General features: G+C 42.3%; 4 protein-coding genes and 1 long non-coding RNA gene across 5 annotated transcripts; 2 read left to right on the forward strand and 3 right to left on the reverse strand.

Moving 5' to 3' along the window:
* Positions 1–93: 93 nt before the first annotated feature.
* Positions 94–3,148, reverse strand: shpk (sedoheptulokinase). The gene is made up of 7 exons (XM_062485314.1): positions 2,687–3,148; positions 2,460–2,601; positions 2,195–2,369; positions 1,908–2,060; positions 1,530–1,705; positions 1,202–1,402; positions 94–871 (listed from the first exon to the last, which is right to left on the reverse strand). The coding sequence occupies exons 1-7, from the start codon at positions 2,822–2,824 to the stop codon at positions 477–479; spliced, it is 1,380 nt and encodes a 459-aa protein (XP_062341298.1). The 5' UTR covers positions 2,825–3,148; the 3' UTR covers positions 94–476.
* emc6 (ER membrane protein complex subunit 6) lies at positions 3,109–4,232 on the forward strand. The gene is made up of 2 exons (XM_062485315.1): positions 3,109–3,322; positions 3,467–4,232. The coding sequence occupies exon 2, from the start codon at positions 3,510–3,512 to the stop codon at positions 3,840–3,842; it is 333 nt and encodes a 110-aa protein (XP_062341299.1). The 5' UTR covers positions 3,109–3,322; positions 3,467–3,509; the 3' UTR covers positions 3,843–4,232.
* p2rx5 (purinergic receptor P2X, ligand-gated ion channel, 5) lies at positions 4,225–9,891 on the reverse strand. The gene is made up of 12 exons (XM_062485313.1): positions 9,496–9,891; positions 8,466–8,616; positions 8,115–8,186; positions 7,588–7,663; positions 7,320–7,404; positions 7,007–7,087; positions 6,061–6,202; positions 5,840–5,973; positions 5,587–5,680; positions 5,432–5,497; positions 5,118–5,200; positions 4,225–5,036 (listed from the first exon to the last, which is right to left on the reverse strand). Exons 1-12 carry the CDS (start codon positions 9,630–9,632, stop codon positions 4,748–4,750), a joined length of 1,410 nt encoding a protein of 469 aa, XP_062341297.1. The 5' UTR covers positions 9,633–9,891; the 3' UTR covers positions 4,225–4,747.
* Positions 9,892–11,493: 1,602 nt separating this feature from the next.
* ubb (ubiquitin B) lies at positions 11,494–14,188 on the reverse strand. Its single transcript, XM_062485312.1, has 2 exons — positions 14,055–14,188; positions 11,494–13,430 (listed from the first exon to the last, which is right to left on the reverse strand). Exon 2 carries the CDS (start codon positions 13,420–13,422, stop codon positions 11,593–11,595), a length of 1,830 nt encoding a protein of 609 aa, XP_062341296.1. The 5' UTR covers positions 13,423–13,430; positions 14,055–14,188; the 3' UTR covers positions 11,494–11,592.
* Positions 14,189–14,422: 234 nt separating this feature from the next.
* On the forward strand, positions 14,423–16,755 carry LOC134039763 (uncharacterized). Its single transcript, XR_009932822.1, has 3 exons — positions 14,423–14,735; positions 16,522–16,591; positions 16,685–16,755. It is a non-coding gene; the product is annotated as an uncharacterized LOC134039763 (long non-coding RNA).
* The last annotated feature ends 224 nt before the right edge of the window (positions 16,756–16,979 follow it).

Genomic DNA, 16,979 nt, shown 5'->3' on the forward strand with positions numbered 1-16,979 from the left:
TTTCCCTGCTTGATGATTTTAAAATTACGCAAACGGCATTACCGATAATGGATGAATTCATATAAAAACGATGGCCTGCACAATGTGGTGGGGAAATCGGCAAGGTTTACTTTTGCAATTATCGCATACAAAATCCAGCTTGCCATTGATAACAGTTATGATAATCAACATAACAATCACTGTCCAAAAGTGATGACAGATACATTTTTTTAACTGTACTGCAAAAGTGACACTACTATATTGTATAGTGTGCATTAGTTGCACACTATACAATTCATGCTATCAACAGTTATAAATTCAAATCATCCAAACCCATTTATGATGATTTCTTAGAAATGTATACAGTAGTCAAGTATTTCAGAATGCAACTGGAATTACTGATAATTCAAGGAACATGCACAAATGCAGAATCATCATAAAATCACAACATGACTCGAGAGCAGGAATGACAATTAGGCATAAGAGTTCAGTTACGTTCAGAATCGATCACAGAGTACCATAGCCACGCCCACAGCAGAGTCCACATCTCCACCGTACACCACTGGCACAGGGAACGCCTTCTCCACTTCCTGTCTCAGCACCTCGTTACGAGAGAGGGCGCTACCGCTACCCATGATCCTTTCCACCCCTGCCGCTAGCAGAGACACGGGGGGCATCATTGAGGTGAGGTTCTCCAGGATACCATGGCACACTGCCCTGGTGACGTGGCCCAGGGAGAGGTTGGAGGTGGCTATGTCGGCCACCTGGCCCAGGCGGTGTGGGCTGTGTCTCTCTCCTAGGAGGGTGGGACTCACCCGAAGATCACTGCTCTCCTGGCTCAAGGCACACCTGATCACCTGCTCATACAGGCTGGAGTCGCTCATGTCTACCCCTGTGGGTAGGTAGGAGAAATACCGGTGAACTCGGGTCAGTGAGATGAATGGTAACGTGCCAGTAGAATGTACATTCTGGAGTGGCCAGCTACTTTCCAACCAATTATGTTCCAATCAATCGCCTTTGGCAAGGGGGGCCAACCCCATCCATGGACTATTTTGTGAAACCACTGTCAATCAAACTGCAGCTGGAGGAAAGCGCGGCAATTCAGACAGGAATAGGGGGAGCTGTTTCTTACACATGAAAGGTATTGTATCATGTTGCCTTTTACAGCACCAAGGGACAGTTACATATACGTTGCAATGTTAGTGTGGGTGAGTCAACTTACCGAGCTCTTTCATCCACGAACTCAGCATCCCCACAAAGCTGGCCAACACATTTCCTCCATTTAGTGACGCCGCCACAGCCAAGTAGGAGTTTTTAAAGTAGGGGAAGTAGGAGACGGAGGAGGCGGGCTCGGGAACGTGTGGAGGCGTGAAGTCCTCTGGCATGGCGTACGTCAGCTGCGCTGAGGTACTGATGTTGAGAACTGCAAGGGAAGGAGGACAAAGGTGTTTCGCGAACGAACGACGCGGGAGACGAGCGCACAAACGACCACCCCCCTCCCCCCCCCCCTCCCCCCCCCCCCAAGAGGACGCCCCCTCCAACCCCTTCACCTGCGTCTGTCCCGTCCGTCATGCAGGAGTAGACGGAGCACTGGAAGTCTCCCAGAGCTGCCCCAACCCGCGTGCGGGCAGGGATGCCATGCCACTCGGAGCACGTCTGCCCAGCCAAGCTTCCAGACTCCACACACTCAGGGAGCAGGTGCACAGGGAAATTAGCATTCTTCAGACTACAGCATGCACACACAGATATCCATGTTAGTTCCATTGATACACACAATTATATACATATTAAAATGTCATCTTTAGGACCTGGATGCAAGGGCGTTGTCACATTGAAATATATGACTTGTTTGCTGTAGTAGCTGTCACCATTCATATATTAATGCTAGTACAAAAGCATCATATTAGTCCCACTCAGAACATACTCACATGTCCCTGTTCCACTGGTTGGTGGCAGTGTTGAAGTAGCCCCAGCTGGCAGCATTCTGTGCCGTCATCACACATCTCTCCAAACCACACAGCATAGACACCACATAGTCATGGATGGTTCCTGTCACTGTGAGGTCAGCCAGGAACTCAGGCCTGCATCCAAACACAAGACAAACACAACAAGCATATTCATAGGGTGTATAAATTAATGTGTGGGGGGTATATAGATAGGTAGGCAGGTGTATTATATTGGTTTATGTTAGTCAGATTATGTTTGCCATGCATACCTGTGTCTCATGTACCAAAAGATTGTGGCACAACCAAAACCTGTGGCTAGGCTGAGATGGGAGTCTGGGGCAGGGAGAGTGGCTAGGAAATCACTGTTACATCTCCCATCCTGCCAGGTGATCAGCTGACTGGTGTCTCTGGCTCTGAAGTGGTTTCCACTGGACCAGTCACAGCCTGGCAAGTGGTATTCAGAATGTTGACATACAATAATAAATACACAAAATAAAGAAATTCAACAAATAGGACAAAACATTGTCTTGGTACCTGATTTTGCTTTCCAAAACACAACTCCATGCATTTGTCCTGACACCCCAATCATAATAACATCCTTGAGTTTATTTCCAGGTAAAGATGCGATGCACTTATTCAAAACGTTTATTATTTGTCCAGTGTCCTGCTCTTTGACCTGCATAATAAGGAAACAGATTCATGTTTTTTTTTTTAAGAAAACATTGGCTAGAGCAACATATATGCTACATATAGTCACATACGTTTGATCCACCGTTAGCAACGATGTCTGCCTTGGTTGGCAAACTGGAGTTCTCCAAAACGGCTTTAGAAGTTAAGTCGAGTAAAACAGCCTTGATGGAAGTTGTACCTATATCTATGCCGAGTACATACTTCCCCATAGTGACTTCTGTGTAATATTTGGTCACTTGGGCAAACAAATGTGTAAATAAAATGTTGGGTAACGTTAGACTGATAGGTATTTTGGAAACAGACGGACACCGTAGCTAAGACCAAAGGTCATCTGGAAGTAGTTTATATTATCACAATAACTTATTGAATAAGTTAGGGAACGCGAGTAACTGAATACAAAGTAAAATAAATACAATGAAAACACAGATATACAGCATCAAAAATACGCAGCAATTTATTTCATATTAAGAAGTCCAATAATCAAACTCGTGTACAATAATGCCCATCATGCATTTCGTGCAAAATGGCCGACTCAGTCTGACAGAAATCCCGATTAAGCTTTTAGCTAAATTCATTTTACATCTCTAAATTACATTCCTTTTGTTTATATTAGGCAAATTACCAACTCGTCGATATACAAGCTATGTCCGTTTGAATGATCGTGGAAGAAATCATAACGTTACGATATACACTCTTCTAGACACAAGGTGAGTAACTAGCTGTTAGCTCTAAGCTAAGTATTACATCGTGGAAACTCGCTGCTTAGCTTGCCTTATTACACGGCAAAACAACCGTTTTGCAGCATGGCATCGGTATTGTCAGTAACTATATTCCCTTTCTTTGATCGTCAGTGGAAGCAGTCTTTGACACGCTCGCTGCAAGTATCGTACAGACATGGCTTCTGTGATGGCGAAACGGGAAGGACCACAATTCATAAGCGAGATTGCTGTGAGGGGCAACGCCGCGGTTCTGGACTACTGTCGTACATCTGTGTCAGCGCTGTCTGGGGCAACAGCAGGAATTCTTGGCTTAACTGGGCTCTACGGCTTCGTCTTTTATTTACTCGCATCGTTTCTACTATCCCTTCTACTCATCCTCAAGGCCGGTCGTCGGTGGAACAAGTGCTTCAAATCTCGGCGACTCCTCTTTACCGGGGGCCTTGTTGGGGGTCTTTTTACCTACATCCTATTTTGGACTTTCCTCTACGGAATGGTGCATGTATACTAAAATGTTATGCTTGTATTTGTGACTCAATGTTTGTTAATTATCATAGATGTATTGTCTAATATCTAACACCCCTGTTTGTCCTATGACCATTGCTTTATGGTTTGATTTTACACACTTATCAAATGAAACATTAGCCTGCTTTTCCTCTTGCACTGAACTTATAAACTGTGTGACATTAATTTATTATACATTGTAATTGTTTCTCAGCTCTGTCAATTTAATGGGGCCATTGTACTTAACATTTAGAATTTGAGACTAATGAAAACATTCGTATAGATTATTCTAAGCAGCCACTGAGGTGATATTCTTGCTGACAAGCCAGGTAGTTAAGCACTGCAACTGGGATAATTTTGACCAAATTGTACTAAATAAAAAAAGACAATACAACTATGTGCATTTATTGATCATCTGCTCAGCTGTGTACATTTTTACTAGGGAACACAAATTCTACTGGAAAGGATAAAGAAAAAGTCCCAGAGGTATGAAATAATAGAATGTGCTTCTCTATTTTTAATGCTGAATTACAATGGGACTTTATAAGGATTTACTGTATATGTAAACATCTCAGCCCGGCTTTTCTGGTCCAACAGACGTCGACAGCATGTCAAGATTCACTCTACTTTCAACTGAACACATGCAATAAACAAATCCCTTCTGAACAGAAACGGCGCTTTGTTCTCTGATTTGGCTTTAATCATGTCAGCCTAGTGCAGGGCATTTCTATACTGTGCCAGCTCACAGCCTTGTTCAACCAGGGCATGCGTGACCTCCGAGGTGTGCAAGCAGCCCTTTATGGCTGGTGGGAGTCAGTCGAGGTCATCTCACCCTTCCTTGTATTCACATAACCAGATCTAGCTTTCTGAAGGATGATGCAGCAGCTTTTCAATCAATCAAAGAAGAACTGGTTAACTCCGTGGGGAGAAAGTGATATGGTGCTTTGTCTCTGCGGTTCGAGGAGGGAGAACAGCAGAGTAGCGTTGGCCTGTGTTTCTCGGACAGGTAGGCCCCCGTTTCTCCACTGCCTGGGGATTCTCCTCAGACTGAGGCATTGTGGACGCATCGGTTGGCTCCTGTCCCTCTGCTTTCTGTGTGGACGGAGAAAGGTTTGTGACGGCGTGTTGATTGGCTGCTTTCCTGTGTCGTTTGTCTCGGTGCGTCGTCTTGTCATCTCGGTGCTTTGAGCCCCGGTCTTTTCTACAGGACGGACAACGTTTATTAAGGTCTTCCCAATACTGTCGTTTTCACTTTACATTGAACGTATCAGAGAACTCTTACTTGATTATTTCAAATTTCTTCTCACGGTAGTAGGAACTTGTGTTCATCGTGTATAGAAGTATCATGTCACATGCGAAGGCTCCCTGAAACAAAGCGACATCAGACAAGGCCACAGCTTTTGGAACTGGATTGTGATCATGATGAGTCAAGAGTAACTTTGTTGTCTGTTGTAATTACATAATCAGCCTTAAAATGAACAGATAATTATTACCATCTAGTGGAGACAGACTATGCCACACCCATGAGGATTGAACAGAATGCTAATTCTAGATACAATTGAATATATGGATTTCAATATCTAGACTAGAACTTACAGCACCCATCAAAGCAATCGCAGATCCAATGGCAATTAATGTAGGCACAATGTTGAATTTTCCAGCCTGAAAAACAAAGACTTTCAAATTATCAGGACTGCTATATTACTACTGGAGACACATTGTAATAAAAAGAATACAAATCACTGACATACCCGTCCACTGATCATGATATCGAAGCGAATTCCATACACTTTATACAAGGTTCGATAGTCCTCCCCGGCTTCATCTTTAAAATATCTGGCATGTCTGGGAAACATACAACAACACCAACTGAGGACTTTACCAACTGAGGACTTCCAACACTTAAGGATCGGTTTGGGTTGAAACACACCAGCTTCAAACCTATTTCCCAGTGGATCTCTTACAGAGTTTCATTCAATGTAGCATCTTTGTGGGGATATGTACCTGAAGTTGTACCCGGATATGGCTGAGTTGTTTAAGATCAAATCCAAACGGACAAAGTTGTATTCTGGGTTACACTGCGAGTAGTCCTTGTCCAAGTCACAGTTCCACTCAATCTGAATTCCAATTGACCCACCCTGAAAGAAAAGTCAAGAATTCACTGACAGAACTGCGCTTACCTTGGGTTTCTTTTTGGCCAACGATGACCTGTGGTTTCAATTTACCTTCACAGCCATGTCCTGGAAGCTATTTCCTGTTAAGCTGACTACATCACCGAGGCGAAAGATGGGGCAGTAAGGATGATCGACTTTATCATAGAGGCATCTCTTCAGATAGGTGTCATCACTGGTGTCAAGTACATTTGATCTAAACAGAGCACAGAGGGACAAGAGAATCTGTAGTTTGAACCTGATTCTATTGCTGTGCAGTCACTCTGATAACCTCTAGCCACCAGTATCATTCAGATTTATTTAGAGTCATTATGAGCAACAACATGAAACCCATAACATTACTAGAACGTCCTTAACCCTTGTGCTGCCTTCGGGTCACATGACCCAAAGGTTCATAACGAACCATCGTTGTGTTTACCCAATACAAAAACAAATAAAAATAATTTAACCTAATATTTTAACCTTCGCAATGTGGGGGGTTTGAGACTGCCCAACGGTTAAAAGAAAATGCTTCACTTTGTTTTTGTATGCGGTAAAGTTGTTGCAATACGACGGTGGGTCACAATGACTGATGGGTCAGAATGACCCGAAGATAACACAAGGGTTAAAGCATGAATAAGCTTTGGTTAGACATCTGACTGGTTTTCTGTCAAACAGACCAAGAACTCGGTCAGTGTTCCAGTTGACTGCGCCTGCAGCAACAGCAACAGTGACGTGAGAGCACACAGGCTGATCTGACACCTGTCCAGGGCAGTGCCTGCCGTCAAGGACATCTCAGATGACCGCCTCACTGTATCACTGAGCACACAGCAGCACAGGCTGGGGGGGGGGGGGGGGGACTTAAAAATAGAAGGGGATCTGTACCCTGACAGCTATTCAAAGCCGTTTTTAGAGCAGACAAACCCCCCTCTCTCTTTCTCTCACTCGCCCATAGAGTGTGCAACATGTCGTTGTGTCTCTGGAGATTCCCCCCCACTTAAAACCTCTCACAGCCACTTACTTGGAGAATTCAAATTTAGGAAACCTGATGAAGTTCTTGACGTAGACGGTGAAGTTTTCGGCCACGGCTAGGGAAGCCTCCCTGAAAACGAGAGAAACAGTAGCCCAACCATATCTTGGCCCCAAAAAAACAAGGTAAAGTGTTTCACTTAACAGCAAAGGCCACATTTTGACCTTGCCTTAAGATAAGTCCTGGCCCACATTGTGCAGGTTTCAATCTTTCGCTAGGATGCAGACAACCTGTGGTGTGGACAAGTGTGGACCAGGCACACTAAAGACTATTTCTGAAAAGCTCAAAATGGATATATTCTCACGATGGTTTCCATTGGTGCTCAACAGGGCACCAGCCGTGTATCTCACAGGTCCCCGTTTCATTAATGCAGAACCCAGTCTTTATTCCTGCAAGAAAATGCTGTGGTCATACATTGGAAAGTGGACCTGTTTAGTGGAAGGAGAAATATCATAACAGCCACTTTAGGTCAATTGAAATGGAATAAAGTGTATTAATACTGTGCATTGTGTACACTGAAGACAAATGTGACAAAGGAGTGAAATGGTCGTAATTGACTACTCAGTCCTTACCATGGCCTGCTTTCACAGCTTGGCCCTCTTCACAGTCATAATTGTTTACACAAAGGCCGTCTGGCACCTTGGGGCTCTGGAAAGCATAATGCCGGGCTATAATGTTTACACTTGTGAATACCAAGTTTATGTAGGTGATCACATTGTGGATCCTTGCTGACAGTGGTATGAACTATATATCTACACAACAGCTCTATCTCTCTATATCTACTGAGATAACCAAACAAGGAGACGAGGGGGGAGTCAGATGGCTGAGCGGTTATGGAATCGGGCTATTAATCAGAAGGTTTCCGGTTCGATTCCTTGCCGTGCGAGGTGACATTGTGTCCTTGGGCAAGGCACTTCACCCTACTTGCCTCGGGGGAATGTCCCTGTACTTACTGTAAGTCGCTCTGGATAAGAGCGTCTGCTAAATGATTAAATGGAATGGAATGTCAACCCGTCTGTGTGCTGTTCCAGCGTTATGTACCTCAAATGACTTGTTTAGTTTGCTTTGCCTTTTATGGTCATCGCTGTTGTCAACTCACCTCGGCACAGAATCCGAGTCTCTGATTTGGGGTCTCTACGTAGTTTGTAACAATGAAGAACACTTGCTCACCCTAAAAACACAACAACAAGCACACACATACATAGATCATCCATAAGTAGAGTTCAGTTTAGGATTTGTAGCTGTGAAAGTGTTCCCATTTAGCCTGTCACTAAGTATGCCGAGTATGTACAGGAAGTAGAATGGAACAGAATGGACTGAATGCTGTATGCTGCGACAGAAGAGTCCATGCTGACACCATTGTTTAGAGACTCCTACCACAGTATGTGATGGAGTGGACAATGAAACAGAAAACAATGGGTTAACAATTGGGGGGCTGGAAACCTCTCACCTGCGGTGGCATGACATAATCCTCTGCACCCCAAAGTTGAAGTCCAGAGACTGAGTTGTTGGTCAAGGCAACACCTTTGAGTTTGGTGATGACTGAGCTCTGGCAAGTATCTTCCTTCTCTTGGTATCCTTTCTTAACCACAAACACCCATCTGAGAAAGGAGAAATTAAAAAAGAGGTTTATAAAATATATAAAACCCCTTTTCTTTGAATTGTGTCTTGTAGATTCTCTGTGTACAGAGTAGGCTATATAGAAGATCAAACTACAACGACATTGATGCAATGTATACTTCATATGCTGTTTGATGTGTAAGAGCAAGTTTGGTTTAGAGTTAGTCGATGATCTAATGTGTCAAAATAGTTAGCATTTACTCGTGAAATAATCTACAGATGGACTACCAAAAAAGTTTTCAAAATAACGCATGAAATGTTGTAGGTACAGCCTAACGAGAGAATGAAAAGTATGCAAGTGCCATGTATCAAATGGGCCAACTGCTTAATACACTTGTGTCGATGGCATTCAAACATCAACTGGGCCATTAGCTAACGTTTTTCTTGTAATTATCATTAGCTTGATGAAAGACTAACGATGTAACTTTCAGAATCTAAGATTTCACATTTCCTTGAGGGAGTTGTAGGCACGCTTCAAGTAGCGTGCCTTAATTGGAGTCAATTAATCATTTTACAACGCCACAAAAAATATTCTAACTGCATTTGTCAGTAATTAAGGCACAGGTATAACAATAACAGGACAAATCTTGTCAAATGTATTTAAAAAAATAATAATATTAATATCATGACCATAATTTGTAGCAAGTTTGTTGAGGGTGTTATGGCATCCAGCTAACACGAGGACGACCCAAATTTCGAAACATTTGGGCAGGTTAAACGACGAGAAGAGAAAGACGCGCTTGACAATTTAATACTGGACGGACCTAAAGCAATTGTATAGACCCCAAACTAGATCATTTCTACTGTACTAAATCTAACTACGGCCCAACGGGCTATGCATCAAAATAGTTACACCTTACCCGATTAAGTATCCCAGTATGGCCAATTGATAGAGTCTAAATAATATTCCAACTTTCTTATTTTCGGCGATAACATATTTTGCTGTTTTGTAATTCAGGAGAGAGCAAAAAAACATTCCCAAAACAGGTCCAGCCATTCCACTTGCTACAACGCCCGGTGACAGCGTGTGCTAAACTGAACAGTGAACAGAGCGGCCAGACTTATTTGTCCAGTTCCAAATACGCGCTGCCTAAATGTTGAAACAATTGAAACAAAGGTTGCACGTTTATAGTGAAGACTGTATTTGAACTGCTGAGAAACTAGGTGAAAATGTTAAATAACAAATAACTTTCTCGTGGTTTAACCTAGGCCTACATGACATTTATTTGCAGGAATTAACGTGTGCCCCTCATCTGTCGCCTTGAAACGAAGATCTTGTGAAGTCAGATCAGGACTTCTTATCAGGCTTATTTTTCATTCATTTATTTTGGGATACTTAACACAAGACCCTTAGCCTACACCTCAGTTGAAATAGAACATTTACTGATGACTGACAGTAAAGTAAAAATAGTCTCCGCTACCCGACACTCCCTGGTATAGGCTACGTCTTCTCTGGGAGTTGTAAGGGCTATTCTTGAGGCTACTTACATTTGACCACGGAATGGAACTGTCTCAGTCTGTGAATCTGTTATCTCCTTTTTTTCTCCAATTCCTCGTCAAGTTCACCACACTATTACTTATGACACGATGCTTATTTTTATGTAACAGATCATCTACACAGAATATCAAAGACAATAACATTTGCAATTAAAAACGTTATTGTATATTATGTTTTATGATTGTAACTTTTACCTTTCACTAGGCGTATAGCCTACAAACACCCATCTGAGAAAGGAGAAATAAAAAAAGGTTTATAAAAAACCTTTCTTTGAATAGTCTTGTAGATTCTCTGTGTACAGAGTAGGCTATATAGATCAAACTACAACAACATTGATACAATGTAAAGTTCTTGTAGGGCTTTGAGTGCAAGGCACATTGCAAATACATTTCAGGCTGTTATCTAACAACGTTTAGATTGTTCTAATATATTTATTATTTCTGTCACAATAAATGAAAATGCTTCATTTGTAAGCAAATGGAATTTGTATTTTCCAAGTCTATACAGTTAAGTAGCCTATAGAAACAAAGATAAATAAAATATCCCCATGAATGCAACCTATAGTGTTAGTGTGAGTAGGTAAATATTGACATGCATCATACAAAATGCATATCCATTCAGTGTTTCTCCTACCATTATATTAGGGGCAACCCCCACCCCCCCTGGAAGGTCAAGTTAATTTAGTAAAAAGCGCCAGATAAGTAATTTAAGGTTACCTTCCCTATAAAAGTTCTATAGCTTGGTCTTTTATTAAACTAAATGGCCTTATGTTCTTTCTTATTTACATGACCCCCCCCCCCCCCCCCAAAGCTGTAAAACTAGGGGAAACGCCATTGCATTAACAGGCATCTGCGGTATAGGTAATTAGTAACCTTATTACTGTGGCTACTGGTGGAATACAAAAAGCTTAAATTGTAAGTTCAAATAACATTCCAATGTGTATTAGATTGTGTAAAATAGATATCACTATTCTATTGTGTATACCTTCGCAGTCTGCCCAAAAGCATTCTACTAAAACAGGCTCATAACTGCAATTGCCAATCATGTATATTCTGACCTCAATTTGTGATATACCATTACTGACAAACTGTCAAAATGTGGTCCTGTCAAGTCTGTGGAGGGCATTTGAGTATCCCAAAACACCTGGTATTTGTAACAGTTAACTCTTCTAAACACATCAATTGTCTATTGGATCGTGGAAGAAGTAGGCCAAGTTCAATTTACATAAGGATAGACAAATGCTACAAATTGAGTAGGATGTCAATTTAATGGCAACAAATCTGTGAATACTACTTTTGAGTAGCATGTGTTGAAAAATGTCAAAGGATAAAATAACTAAATTGTGACAAAGCAAAAGTAGAACAGTTAACATCTTTATTTTAACAATATTGCTTCAATTATATAAAAACAGATTAAGGAATAAGAAAATTGGTAACAGAAACATTGGTGGTTTGGACATTTACTGCCCTCCTCTGAGACGAAGGACAAGATGGAGGGTGGATTCTTTCTGGATGTTGTAGTCTGACAGGGTGCGGCCATCTTCCAGCTGCTTGCCGGCAAAGATCAACCTCTGCTGGTCTGGGGGAATGCCTTCTTTGTCCTGGATCTTTGCCTTGACGTTCTCAATGGTGTCGCTTGGCTCAACCTCAAGTGTGATGGTCTTGCCAGTGAGGGTCTTCACGAAGATTTGCATGCCTCCCCTGAGGCGAAGGACAAGATGGAGGGTGGATTCTTTCTGGATGTTGTAGTCTGACAGGGTGCGGCCATCTTCCAGCTGCTTGCCAGCAAAGATCAACCTCTGCTGGTCTGGGGGAATGCCTTCTTTGTCCTGGATCTTTGCCTTGACGTTCTCAATGGTGTCGCTTGGCTCAACCTCAAGTGTGATGGTCTTGCCAGTGAGGGTCTTCACGAAGATTTGCATGCCTCCCCTGAGGCGAAGGACAAGATGGAGGGTGGATTCTTTCTGGATGTTGTAGTCTGACAGGGTGCGGCCATCTTCCAGCTGCTTGCCGGCAAAGATCAACCTCTGCTGGTCTGGGGGAATGCCTTCTTTGTCCTGGATCTTTGCCTTGACGTTCTCAATGGTGTCGCTTGGCTCAACCTCAAGTGTGATGGTCTTGCCAGTGAGGGTCTTCACGAAGATTTGCATGCCTCCCCTGAGGCGAAGGACAAGATGGAGGGTGGATTCTTTCTGGATGTTGTAGTCTGACAGGGTGCGGCCATCTTCCAGCTGCTTGCCAGCAAAGATCAACCTCTGCTGGTCTGGGGGAATGCCTTCTTTGTCCTGGATCTTTGCCTTGACGTTCTCAATGGTGTCGCTTGGCTCAACCTCAAGTGTGATGGTCTTGCCAGTGAGGGTCTTCACGAAGATTTGCATGCCTCCCCTGAGGCGAAGGACAAGATGGAGGGTGGATTCTTTCTGGATGTTGTAGTCTGACAGGGTGCGGCCATCTTCCAGCTGCTTGCCGGCAAAGATCAACCTCTGCTGGTCTGGGGGAATGCCTTCTTTGTCCTGGATCTTTGCCTTGACGTTCTCAATGGTGTCGCTTGGCTCAACCTCAAGTGTGATGGTCTTGCCAGTGAGGGTCTTCACGAAGATTTGCATGCCTCCCCTGAGGCGAAGGACAAGATGGAGGGTGGATTCTTTCTGGATGTTGTAGTCTGACAGGGTGCGGCCATCTTCCAGCTGCTTGCCAGCAAAGATCAACCTCTGCTGGTCTGGGGGAATGCCTTCTTTGTCCTGGATCTTTGCCTTGACGTTCTCAATGGTGTCGCTTGGCTCAACCTCAAGTGTGATGGTCTTGCCAGTGAGGGTCTTCACGAAGATTTGCATGCCTCCCCTGAGGCGAAGGACAAGATGGAGGGTGGATTCTTTCTGGATGTTGTAGTCTGACAGGGTGCGGCCATCTTCCAGCTGCTTGCCGGCAAAGATCAACCTCTGCTGGTCTGGGGGAATGCCTTCTTTGTCCTGGATCTTTGCCTTGACGTTCTCAATGGTGTCGCTTGGCTCAACCTCAAGTGTGATGGTCTTGCCAGTGAGGGTCTTCACGAAGATTTGCATGCCTCCCCTGAGGCGAAGGACAAGATGGAGGGTGGATTCTTTCTGGATGTTGTAGTCTGACAGGGTGCGGCCATCTTCCAGCTGCTTGCCAGCAAAGATCAACCTCTGCTGGTCTGGGGGAATGCCTTCTTTGTCCTGGATCTTTGCCTTGACGTTCTCAATGGTGTCGCTTGGCTCAACCTCAAGTGTGATGGTCTTGCCAGTGAGGGTCTTAACAAAGATCTGCATGTCTATACCTAAACACAAAATGAGCATTCATTAAAATGAATTCATTTCAAAACAAATGTGGTTGGCATCACAATGCTCCAAAATGCGATTATCAAATGTAATACATTGGGCTAAATAAAGACAAATCTATGAAGAAATGCCGACATTGTAGGCTAAACTACAAAATATGTTCTCCATCACAAGCGCCATTTTAGACATCCAAGCTAGCTACCAGCCTATGGCTACCACCACCGTGTTATTCGCACTGCACTTTGTACAGCTAATGGAGGGTTAGCGTTAGCATGACTACGCATTAGGTAGATAGGCTAAATGTTTGATACGAGACAGCCAACAACTCTACACAAAATAAATAAACGCAACGTTAAGCATCTACAACGTTTAAAACAGATCGCAGTCTTTATTCGAATTAGTAAAGACATTTTGGCAAGCATCCCATTTGGTCTACAGAAGTAGTGAGCTAGTGTACTAGCTAGCTCTAGGCTACTACAGTATTAGGCTACTTCAGCGTATGTCTAGGTACAATAGCTGGCGTCGAAAGAGACTAACTTCAAATAAATCAGACCAAGAATTGTTAATACACTTGATTAAGAATTATTATATTCTTAAACGGGAATAAAAATAAAACTACTTACTGTAAGTTGAGTACGATCTGATACTATTTCGTTGTGTTTTCTGCTTCTCTTACCCTACTAACGACAGGGTGGTGACATATATACTAAGCGGATGTGGTGACGTACGTTGCAATGTCCATCCGCTTCTGAAAACAGTGCGTGTACTCTGATGATTTATTTCAGTTTAATACAGCCCCATAAACACTTTCACAGACATAATTTGATCCATTACATCTATCTTAACACGTATAAGATACATTTTAAAAATGTTAAGTTTGTGGCGGAGTGATTTGTAGTGCGATGTCTCCAGAATGTGCTAGAACGACCAAGACCATGAGCACACTTCCAAGTGTCTGATTGGACGCTGAATGTTATTTGTTTGGATAACGATTGGCTGGTTTCATATCACCATGTTGGACGTTTAACCTTTCATTGCCAACTGTATCTAGCGTTAGTTAGTGAAAAAGATAACATTTGTTTACTCTTATTTTACCTCGCCTTTAAAACATGGGGTATTTTTCTAGTTGATAACCTTAAGAAGGCATTTTCCTTACAGTGGACCCATTAGCAACAACTAGTAGAGCCATAAGTACATCAACAAACGTGCCAGGCAACAGATGGACACGTGTTTCCCAAACATATGCTACCAACTGCTTTGTCTGCAGGCAGGGGAAAGTAGGTCATGCTAAAGAAACCTGATATGTAAGCTCCTTGCCATTTTTTACTCTATAACTTGTAGCAACTCAAACTGAATGTAGTCGGTGTTTTAAAAACGTTTTTCATAATGTAAATATTCTGTTTTTGATCAAAATTCTGTAATGCCAACCACAAGAACTTTATTGGAAAATAACAAGTTGAAATATGAAACAACATTCGATTTGGGAGGTTTTGTTTGTTTTATGTTGATTATAAAGATAATCATTTTGATAGTGTAGCAATTTAAGATCCTGGTTTTAACACCAATCTTCTCAAGCTAAATGCATTAGTATGATTCAAATCCCCACAGTGTGATACATTTTCTCAATTTTCCAAAGTTCCAGTCATCTCTTACCAAACAAGGGGAGATTGGGAAATACAGTGCCCTCTGATCTGCTTGTCAGACTGCACCGTCATCCTATGAACAGATTAACATTGGGTAGGTCAAGGCTGTGGGATGAATTCCCCAGGCAGGAAAAACAGCAGGCGCCAGATAATCCAGGTAACCTGGTAGAGCCAGTTTTATTCCAGTGGGTTTGTACAAAAATAACAGTCTAGTATGTACAATGATTTCTGTGTAAAAATAGTTTATTGCCACATATTTCATAGACAGATGGTGTGGGACAGGGACTACATGTGTAGTCTGATGAACAAGCAGTTTTTAAGTTATTTATAGTCAAACTGATTTGGCTTTGAGGCTTTATAGTTTAAATGTGTCCACCACGGGACCGAGTGTACTTGTAAAATTGCTAGTCATTTGAGACCCTCATTGCCTTGATACATTTGACTGTTGCTAAAAAAATTAATACGATATAAGTGTCACTGTATTTCCTATTTCCTGAATGGTCACAGTTTAGGCAACAGTATTCGCATGCTGCGCTGTAGCTTGATCATGTGATATCCACGTCGGTCTTGAGTGGGTTGAGCCCAATGGAATGTGTTTGTACCAATAAATCTGCTGTACTTTGCACCAGCTGTTTATTATTAGGTGTGAGTGTCCCACAAACAACTTTGCTGTATATAAAAGCCCCTTTTAAGCAGCTGTGAGGACAACATGAAAATGAGTGTGTAAAGAACAAATGGTTGATTTGGTAGAATCAAGTATGACACAAACGTGTTGTCCACAACGGGAAAATAATCATATTTAAACACTGTTTTGGTTAGATCCAGGGTTCTGCCAACTGTGTTGGATACAAAGATTGTTTTGAAAACAGTAGGCTACGCAAGTTTCTGTCGGGGCAAATGACCAATACCAATGCCTGGTGTGGGTGGGTGGGACTTGTCTGGCAACATTATATTGCTCTAGTCTACACAAACGGAATTAAGGTGTGGCAGTTTCACAAGTCATTCAATGCGTCAACAAGCTAATGATTGAACTGTCACTAACCGTAGGGCCTTTCACAGATTTTTGATCATATAACTGGAATAGTTAAAACGTTTTCCGCTTTTGAGTTCGTCGACACGGAACGATGGCAAAGGGTGTATAGTTACCATATTAAATCCAATATGCCCTGTCAGCACATCTAAAGTTGATCGCCTACTGTAATGTTTTTACATACACGATGGAGAAAGCTCGTATAAAGCATACAGGAGGATGTCATTGTGGGGCTGTAAGATTTGAAGTCTGGAATTCTCCAGACATCATAGTTTTCGATTGCAAGTATGACTGTATTAAAATAATGACTCCAACATTCCCGTGACATTTTCATGCCAATAGTAATTTTAACTACTTATTCATTCTTATTTAAACATGAGGAAGTTATGACTTAGGAGCCAAGTTTTTTTCCTACAGCTGTAGCATTTGTACAAAAAAGCAGAACCGTCATTTTATTGTGGCTAAACAATACTTCACACTCCTACAGGTAAAATACAAATGTAAACGATACTAGAAAATGCCTTCATATTATAAATGTATTGTTATTAATAAACTAACCAATGGGCCCTATTTATTGCAGGGTTTGGATTGTTTGACCACATACACATTTAACACCCACACTGCCAAGCACACATTTTGCAGTATATGTGGAGTTCAGAGTTTCTATACCCCACGCTCCAATCCGGATGGATATGGTAAGAACCACCTACAACTAAGCATGGGAGGAAGATACACAGTGTGTTTGTTTTCTAATATTATACAGGAACTCCTCCTTTGTTTGTAACTGTTGATTGGATCAGTCATGTATAATGTTGTCAACTTTGTTTCTGTGTGTTGTGTGCTGAATGTTGTCTGATGTGCTGAATGTTATCTCC

This window comes from Osmerus eperlanus, chromosome 19 (genome assembly GCF_963692335.1).
Source record: "Osmerus eperlanus chromosome 19, fOsmEpe2.1, whole genome shotgun sequence".
Classification (NCBI taxonomy): Eukaryota; Metazoa; Chordata; class Actinopteri; order Osmeriformes; family Osmeridae; genus Osmerus; species Osmerus eperlanus.

Bases quoted from the DNA above. Each gene is read 5' to 3' on its own strand.
- shpk (XM_062485314.1), bottom strand. From the start codon at position 2,824: ATGGGGAAGTATGTACTCGGCATAGATATAGGTACAACTTCCATCAAG. The intron at 2,370-2,459 runs GTACCAAGACAA...ACCACTTGCCAG, and splicing joins GTTTTGGAAAGCAAAATCAG to GCTGTGACTGGTCCAGTGGA. The intron at 2,061-2,194 runs GTATGCATGGCA...GTTTGGATGCAG, and splicing joins TTTTGGTACATGAGACACAG to GCCTGAGTTCCTGGCTGACC.
- emc6 (XM_062485315.1), top strand. From the start codon at position 3,510: ATGGCTTCTGTGATGGCGAAACGGGAAGGACCACAATTCATAAGCGAG.
- p2rx5 (XM_062485313.1), bottom strand. From the start codon at position 9,632: ATGGCTGGACCTGTTTTGGGAATGTTTTTTTGCTCTCTCCTGAATTAC. The intron at 7,405-7,587 runs GTAAGGACTGAG...ATTTTCTTGCAG, and splicing joins AGCTGTGAAAGCAGGCCATG to GAATAAAGACTGGGTTCTGC. The intron at 7,088-7,319 runs GTGAGAATATAT...TCTCGTTTTCAG, and splicing joins GAGCACCAATGGAAACCATC to GGAGGCTTCCCTAGCCGTGG.
- ubb (XM_062485312.1), bottom strand. From the start codon at position 13,422: ATGCAGATCTTTGTTAAGACCCTCACTGGCAAGACCATCACACTTGAG.